The sequence below is a fragment of the Plectropomus leopardus genome, chromosome 18 (assembly GCF_008729295.1).
Source record: "Plectropomus leopardus isolate mb chromosome 18, YSFRI_Pleo_2.0, whole genome shotgun sequence".
In the NCBI taxonomy this organism is placed as follows: Eukaryota; Metazoa; Chordata; class Actinopteri; order Perciformes; family Serranidae; genus Plectropomus; species Plectropomus leopardus.
This window is the reverse complement of record NC_056480.1, coordinates 9717118-9726151: the sequence shown is the minus strand read 5'-3', so window position 1 is coordinate 9726151 and position 9034 is coordinate 9717118. Positions and strand designations below refer to the sequence as shown.

The 9034-nt window shown below is 34.7% G+C and overlaps 1 protein-coding gene across 1 annotated transcript; it reads right to left on the bottom strand.

Annotated features, from left to right (window-relative positions):
• Positions 1–436: 436 nt before the first annotated feature.
• Positions 437–1680, bottom strand: LOC121958237 (protein S100-Z-like). The gene is made up of 4 exons (XM_042507118.1): positions 1620–1680; positions 1380–1424; positions 1073–1206; positions 437–699 (listed from the first exon to the last, which is right to left on the bottom strand). Exons 2-4 carry the CDS (start codon positions 1384–1386, stop codon positions 541–543), a joined length of 300 nt encoding a protein of 99 aa, XP_042363052.1. The 5' UTR covers positions 1387–1424; positions 1620–1680; the 3' UTR covers positions 437–540.
• Between the last annotated feature and the right edge of the window lie 7354 nt (positions 1681–9034).

Genomic DNA, 9034 nt, shown 5'->3' with positions numbered 1-9034 from the left:
CTTCAAACTATAAAAAAAAAACACATTTAAAGTCCTCAAAATATAAAAAATAACGGTTCCTACCTACTACTACTATAATTTGTAATAATGCTGACCCTTTAAAGATGTGCCCTAGATCTATTTAATCCCCGTCTGTGTAGTTTGTAGCTATATTTTCCCAGCCTATTAAGTGTAAATATAAAAATTTAAAAAAAAAAATTAAAAATAAAATAAAACAAAAAAGGCTTTGTCCTAACTCTCAGAATGAGTGATAACAAGGAGTGGGTTTTACTCTGCTGGAAAGTGAGCCACTGGGGAAAAGATGTGATAATCATTTCAAAGATGTTAAGAAGTCTTACATTTAATGTAGACTGTGCTGGGAATAACACACACAAAAAAGAAAAACTTAAACTCTTAATTTCTCTGACAAACAAATAAAGACACCAAGCAAGCACGATTTAAACGTAAACACTTTTATTATTGTGATCAGAAACCACAAAGGTCAAATGGTTACATGTTTATTTCCCATCGAGAGTGTTTTACGTGTTCTTTACAGGGTTTTTAATTACGCTGACCCCTTTGGCGTTGCATTAATTCTTTCAAGCAGTCATAGTGAGCCATGGTAAATGCGGAAATCATCTGGATGAACTCAGTGAATTCCACCTTGTTATCATCGTTACAGTCCACCTTATCGAACCACTCAACCTCTCCCGCTGACCCCTGTATTGAGAAAAAAAGAATATATTCACCCACTGTGTCCAATTGCACAAAGTAAAGAATTAATTGAGTTTATTTGTTAAGCCATGAGGGTTTTGTTGAGATACAATGACTACTTGGACTTTTTCCTTGAATCCATGTCAATATCTAAAAAAGGAGTTAAACAAATCATCATTTTCAAACATTACTCCTGCCATGTAACAAAAGTGAACATAATTTTATGTATGGGTAATGCGCTTTTAGTGCACAGAGTGATCACAGAGTGATTTACTGAATTCTCAAATGAAATATGTGAAATGTTCCAATCAGTATTAATGATATAGTTATAAACTTTGCTGAATAATGTTGTGTAACAAAGAGCAATGATTCTCCTCACCGAAACATTTGGCAATTCGTTCTTCATTAATTCCTTAAAACGTTCCTTGGTCAGATGTTCGCTGCCTGTTTCATACATCACGTAGATGCCAGTAATGGCAAGCAAGGCACCTTCCAATGGGGTCATTTGAAGATCTTTGTTTGGAGCGATAATAACAACATCAATTACAATCATCCCCATCATCATACAGTAATATAATGATAATCAGAGGAAAAGAAAGGAGAACAAGAATGCTGACCATAAATATAATGTTTAAAAAGGTCTCCATCTAGATTTGAAGCATTTTTCATCAACAGTTTTCACTCACCTGCCATCTTGTATGAGGCGGCTGCACTGAAGTCAGTACCTGGAACTATGCAAAAAAAAAAAAGGAATTATTGTACCCTTGATAGCAGCAGTTTATCATACAGTCGCAAATAAGTCTTCAAATACAACTCCAAACAATTTTAACGAGCAAAACAGGTATAAAGTTTGCTGCAAAACCCATGCTGCAAAAGAAAAGCAACACAATATGCAGTTATACAAGTTATATTCAGCCTGTTCCTACCTGGATTCAAGGGATGACTCAAAGTGAAGAGAGGACAGCGTGCGAGGGTTTAAATAACAGAGCGCGTCGGAGACACTCCCTGGCTCTGCTGCACCCAGGTGTGTAGGGCATCCTGTTTATCAGGTTTTTATTAATGTACTGACAAACTGTACTGACAGCGTCTGTCACTGCTTAACAGTTATTAAGTGGCATTTATCTTCACCAGAGAGGTGCGCATTATTTCTATTCCCTGAATTATTTGAGATTTTTTTTTAGAGTTCTTAATATAGTTATTGGGGGAGAGCAGAGCATTACAGATGTTCAGACAGTGTTCATCTTTTCCAGCGGTGCAGGTTACTTTAAAGTGACAAGTGTTAATCAGCATAGGTGGATACAGATGTACCAATATTTTAACATTCAGCAATTAAACTGCGTGTTGAACTTGTGAGGAAATGCATCAAAGTGTGTCAAAAATGGACATTAAAGGTCCAGTGTGTAGGATTTAGGGGGATATATGGGCAGAAATTAAAAATAATATATGGAATGACTTAGACAAATATTGCTGTGCTTTTTGTCAGCTTAGATTGATCTGTTCGTGGGGCACCTGGTGGCTCGGTGGACAAAGCAGGCGCCGTGCAGAGGCTGTGTCATAAGCTTTTTTTTCTTCCAAATACTGTAACTTTACTTATATCACTATTAACCTCTAATTTCTCACAGATATCGCACATATGGTCTATTGCTTTCTGTAACCCTCTATTTGTTGTCAACAATCTTCTGTGTACATCAAACCATAAGCCAGATATAATATCTATTGTGGTGTGATCTAAGTTAATAGACTCACAGCCAGCATTGTGTATTCCAAGTATATCTTTCCATGGTTCGATGCACAATAGACAGTGATTGTAACTCATCACTAGAACATGCAATTTGATGTACAAATTAAATTCATGAAAGGATCAGTCTAATCAAGCCCCAGCAGAATGATAATAAGGAAGCCGTTTGTGGGGAAACATTGCATTAATTCTATATTAATTCATACTCCACTGCAGTATCAGAACCAGGCTGCACAGAGAAACACACAGACTGCGTGGGTGGTGTGCAAACTCCTGGGAAGCTAAAACCAAAACCGGTCACTCCGGTGCTCTCACCCAACAAACACTTTAAAATATTCTTTCAGAGATTAAAAAGAAACGTATTATTCAAGTCTTTTAGTGCAGTTAAATTCCTGCTTCAGGCAGTGACTCTTACATAAGCAAACTTCAAAAGCTTAACAGGTTGACAACCTAAGATATTCTTCGGGTGTGGAGTATAGAGTTAACAAAAATCTGGTTAGGCAAGAAATTTTAAATAGGTTATAGTTAAACACTTGTGAGAAGCATCACAAGACTCCTGACAGCATCTGAGTTTATAGGTGGAAAAGTACTGAGACTTTACTTGAGTAACAGCAGCATAACCATGGTAAAAAAAAATTTCATAACAAGTAAAATTTAAGTAAAACTTAAATTAAATGAAATAAAAAGTACAATAAAATTACCTAAAAATGTGTTTTAAAAAAGAAATACAAGGAAATCACCAGGAAAAAGTGCTTGAAATAATAATAATTTTGTAGCAGAAGTTTAAAGATGTAATTATGATTATTATAAATAAAGTTTTTCCCTAGATATTTTTTCCGTATGGCTTTTTAAAAATAATTTTCCTTACTCTGAAACCTGGATCAACATCACTTTTATTGTGCTGCATGCCTTTTACAAGCTGTTTAAATGTTTGAAACCAAATTGGTTTGATTTATTTCAAAAACATGGGAAATAGGCAGGAAGCAACTTGACAAGGAATGTCCCACAAATTGCAAAAGAAATAAAAGGTGTAAAAAGAGAATGACATGTAAATTAGTGTTTTTTTCTAAAGGGGAAAATAAAAAGAAAAAAAGAATACTTTCTGGAAAACTTAAGCCAAATTGGTATAATTGTATATATAAAAAAAACTTTGACAGAAAAAATGTATACATATAATTTTATATATGTTTTGGAGGGTCATTTTCTTGTTTTGTTTCTTACCTTTCTTTTGTCATGTATTTTCAGGTACCTTTCTTGTAACTTTATACTACTTTCTTGCTAATTTTTGGGTCATATCTTGTTAGTTTGCTTATTTGCCTTCTCTTTGTGTTTTTGCAAGAAGTCAAACCATTTGCTCAAGTTTCAAAGGTTTAATTTACTGATTTCTTGCGACGTGTGGAATATTTGTACCAGTTTGCTCAAAGCTTTAAATATTTATAAAAGGCATCCAGCAGAACAAGAAAAATTATGTCGCTCTAGATTTTAAAGGGTTAAAGCCTCAAGCAACAGCAGATGGGTGTCAAGCTTAGCGAAGTCAGTGCAACTGGTTTACTTTTGTCTGAATAAGGAGTGAAGTCAGTCACACCCTTGTTTTATCAGTACAATGAATTAGTGTTTCTTTAATCGCACATTAGAAGTCCCCCCTTCTGTTTTCTCCCTTATTGGATTTAAACAAAACTTGGTAAGTGTGTTCAAGACTTAGTGCAGGATTTTTGTACTGGATTTAATTAGAAGACGACTTGAGTTATGGCCTGTTTACAGCTAAACCCTGCCCTTTGCAACAACTTCTAGGCTTTCAGAATTATACTTAAGTGAAAGCTCAGATATATTATGAGCATAAATACGAGTATTTAAAGTAAAAGTGGCCATCATTTAACATGCAAGCATCATTTTAACGTTTTAGCTGTGAGCTCGGGATAATTCTGGCAATATACTGTTAGGTAGTTCTATCTTAAACAATGCATCATGTTTCATGAACTCATCATAAGTTTTGTGTGTAAATTTTAATCTACAAAGTTGCCGTAGATGTCAGATAAATGTGATGCAGTGAAAAAGTGTTTTTCTGCTGCAAACATTTGCATGTGGGGCCCTTGTGGATAGTAAGCAGGCTAAAAAATGGCCCCTTACCAAATGCCCACAAAATATTCATGATAATAATAATGACGCTTTTTAAGGAACTCAAAGACACTGTACAAACATAAAAAAGCAACAAACATAATAAGATAACACAAATTTTACAGCAAACAAATTGACGACATACAAAAAAAGCACACTGGACAATCACATGTTAAAAACCACATGGGTGTGTTCGCCCGTGGGCCCCAGATAAGATGGTCATTTTGGGCTCATACCCAATTTTTCAGCCCATTTACTACCCAAACGGGCCCCACGTACAAATGTTGGTTGGATTTAGTCACAAAGCATGTTATGTTTAGGTTTCTCTCGACTTGGGACATGATGTCAGTTAAGTGCTTGTCCAGGATATGAACTTGGGACCTCACACACCCCAAGCAAGATTCTTACCATTAGACCAGTTTGGGGCCCCTGCTGGTCTAGAGCAGAGATACTCAACTTGCTTTGCTTGGTGGCCACTTTTGCAAAATGACAGCCCCTACATGTTTCTCGGATTGTAGGACAATTCTAGAAATGGAATCTAGGATTTTAGGAAGTTTCTAGAATTATAGGACATTTTTAGGATTTCTGAATATTTCTATGATTTTAGGACACTTCACTGATTTGGGGGTGCTTCTAGGATTTTTTCTAGGATGTTTCTAGAGATTTAGGGCATTCATTGGATTTTAAGACAATTGTAGAATTCAAGGAATTTTGGGGGGATTTTAGGACGTTTCTAGGATTTTAGAGAGTCGCTGGGATTTTAGGAAGTGTCTGGGATTCTAGGATGTCTTAAGGATTGTAGGACATTTCTAGGATTTTAGGACACTGGGAGTTTAGTCAGATCCTCTTTCAGGGGCCTCCACTGGAACTTCTTTTGATAAACATGCTCTGTTTCATGCACATGACACCTTATGTATATTACAAGTACAAAAGAATTCCCAGTGTGTATCAGTGAATTTCATTGTCAATTAGAAAATGGTTTGGGGGCCACCCGACACCCTATTGGGCCAGATTTAGCCAGCGGGACGGAAGTTGTGTAAATATCAGAAAATATTAGTAAAAAACACAGATAAGTCTAATAAGTAAACAGTAAAAAACACAGAGCAGTATCGTGTGTAAACAGCAAGAAACACAGATAAGTAAATAGTAAAAAAACAGAGCAATATAGTAAGTAAACAGAAAAAACGCAGGGTGATGCATTTAAGTAAACAGTAAAAAACACATACGTATATAGATAATAAGTAAACAGTAAAAAACACAGAGTAATATCACAAGTAAAAAGTAAAAAACACAACAAATCCCTTAACAATATACAGGCCCTCAGGCGCATTACCACTTAGATCCACAAGATGGCGTGCATAGATCTCTATTCAGGATTCTGCTCCTTTCATTCCTGCTCTGACCACCTTAGATACTTTACATATTAAGATTTTACATAAATAACCAAGTATTAGTTTACAAAATATGAGTAGCAGTAAGCAGTATTGTGAATGTATGAAACAGTTGAGGTAAACTCCGCTTTGACCAGCTATGACATTTAAAAGACGTTTTTGCATCAACGCATGACTAAGAATAATCAAACATTATAATATGGCATAATATGACACTGACAGGGCTTATTCTTTATTATTTGTGCTTTAACTTTGGATGTTTTAAGTACATTTTACTGATAATATGTTACTTCTTAAATGTTTTTATTTCTAATGGAGGACTTTTATATAACAGTATTACTATTGATACTTATGTAAAGTATCTGGATACTTCTTTGACCACTGCTGATGTTCACGTGACATTTTTAAATTATCCATTTGTTTAATGAGCATTAGAGGAGAGTATGGCTCACTAAACAAGAAGGCCAGAGGTAGCTTTTTTATATAAAAACATGCATGTTTACTTAATACATAAAATCAGTTTCCTAGAGTGACTGTGTTAGTTTGTAGTGCTTCATTTCTGCCACACGAGGACCTGCAATTCAATTATTAAAGCAAACCTATCAAAACTTTCCAAAGAGCTTTTTTACAGTGGTGGAGGAAATACTTAGGTCTTTTACTTCAGTAAAACTTGCAATAACACAGGGAAGAGGTGCGTATACCTCTAGAAATCAATAGTCTTGTTGATATAGTCATGTCATAATTTTTTTGTTGATTACATTTTGTAGCATCAGTTTAAAACTGCAAAGAAACTTGAGCGTAACCAGGTTTATCTGGTGGAAATAACCTGTGACTGAATTGTGGTGGAATAGAAACATAAAGTAGCAGATAATGGAATTACTGTGCTTAAATACATTCCTTTAGTATATTGACTTAACACTGAACAAAAATTTAAACAAAACTTTTGTTTTTGCGTCATTTTCACAGGTTTAAGTTAAAAAACAAATATGATTTTATGCAGCATTTGACTTATTTATCTCTAATTTTGTTAGTGAATGTTGTCAGTGTAGTTACTTTCACCGCTGACTTTATAGGATAAATAAAATTTTAAATTAATACTTTCTTTGTTCATTGTAGTTACTTTCACCACTGGCTTATAGGATCAATAAAAAATTATTAATAAATTATATTTTGTTTAGTGTCATTACTTTCACCATTTATGGTATAAATAAAAACATAAATTAATAAACATTTTTGTTCAGTGTAGTTACTCTTGCAACTGGCTTTAAAGGATAATTAAAAAATAAAGTTTTAGTTCTGTGTAATTACTTTCACCTCTAGCTTTAAAGGATAAATAAAATGTAAAATAAATACATTTTGATCAGTGTAGTTATTTATCACTGGCTTTATAGGATGAATACATTCAAACAAAATAAATAAGTAAAATAACTAGTTTTTGTTCAAGTTCTGTTTCAAATTTGACTAGAGTAGGATAAATCAAATTTTTTTAAAAAAAAAGAAACAATTTTTGTTCAGTGTGGTCATGAAAACAAAACTTGAAATACAAATGTTCTGGAACGTTGCTGATGTGTGGGGTTTGTTTGTTTGTTGTGAAGTAGAAAAACAGTCCTCATAGAGCAAGACTATGGAATACAGCAGTACTGACTTTGCAGAAAAGTTTCTAATAGGAGCATAAAAAATGGTCTGGTTTTGTTGTTCTTGCTCGTGTAACATAACTCCAGTCACCTGATTGCATTCATTGTCATTCACTGAGGGACTTAAAATAGTAAAATGCTACTGATTGCTTTATCTCCTGATTACACTGAATTCCATTAATCAGCTCCATCATGTGTTGTTGACGTTAGTGCGGCAGGGTATTTGCCTTTAAGAAATCATCTACTTGGTTGCTCATTAGCCTATTTATTTTCTGCAATTTCATTCAGAAATTGTAGTTCTGCAGACTCAACAAACAGCTGAAGGGACTGAAGCTGAAGCACACAGAACATTCCATTTCTACTCAATTAATTGATTATTAATCATGTTATAGTTGCATTTTTTCCTCTACAGCCTGTAGATTAGCCTACTAATGAAAATTAGTCAAGGCTCTATATAAAGTCTGTGGTAAATTCATCTACACATATATACCCATTTCACACTTTAATGTTGTTATTGAAGAGTTAATGCAAATTAGTCCAACAACTCTCAAAGCTAATAGGGGAGAACGGGGTAGGTCGTCACATGGGTTGACTGTTACATTCATTCGATCTCACTCTTCAGAGGGTGCAGTTAAACATGTTGGCACTGAAGTTTTCCAAATTGCGGTCAGAGGTCACCCACAGGGTAATTTCAGGACCAAGACACACGATATTATAAAAAGCATTTAAAAGTATAAAGGAAGAGGTATAGTTTAAATAGTCTGTTTTTTTCTCAAAATGTCGATTCCAGTTAGGGATGCATGTCACGCTCTGTTGGGAGTCGGTTATCACATGTATTGTTCTCTTTATTGTTCTATAAGAATTTTAAAAAAAAAAACTCCTAAAAGAATGATTTTTCCTGTTCGAGCAAAGCAAGAGATGTGTCCGGTTGTTGTATTTCAACAAAAAAATTTCATGAAGTTAAACTTTTTACATCACCTTCGAAGATACCTTTTTTTTCCCATTAAAATAACTTTGAAATAACCGACACCATAGTGTGACCAAAAAACTCACGATAGGGATACGCCTGTTGAATGCATTTTGTCGTTTCAAAATGCAGTTTCTGCTGGTTATGCATAGTCTTTTTCACAAAAAAAACTTAGGCAATACAAGCATGTAGTTAGGTTTGGAAAAACATAATAGTTTGGTTCAACATTCATACGGGGCACAAACAGCACACTCCCGGGTGAAAGTCCTAGGTCAGACCCATCCAGCGTCTTTCATTGCATCATGACCTGCAGCATCCGCAATGAAGATGCCTTTTGGTGTTGCACTTTTACACCAAAAGCTTTCGTCCTCTGGATTGGCAGTGCAAAAAAGTGGTGAGTTATAGTATGAGTGCAATAGTGCTCATATTATTTAAATGTTTTGTTGAGAATTTTTCTATTGAATCTAATTCAGCAAAGTTTTCATGCTTCCATTAC

Coding starts and splice junctions, on each gene's coding strand:
- LOC121958237 (XM_042507118.1), bottom strand. Junction 700..1,072: donor ACGAATTGCCAAATGTTTCG/GTGAGGAGAATC, acceptor TTCTCAATACAG/GGGTCAGCGGGAGAGGTTGA.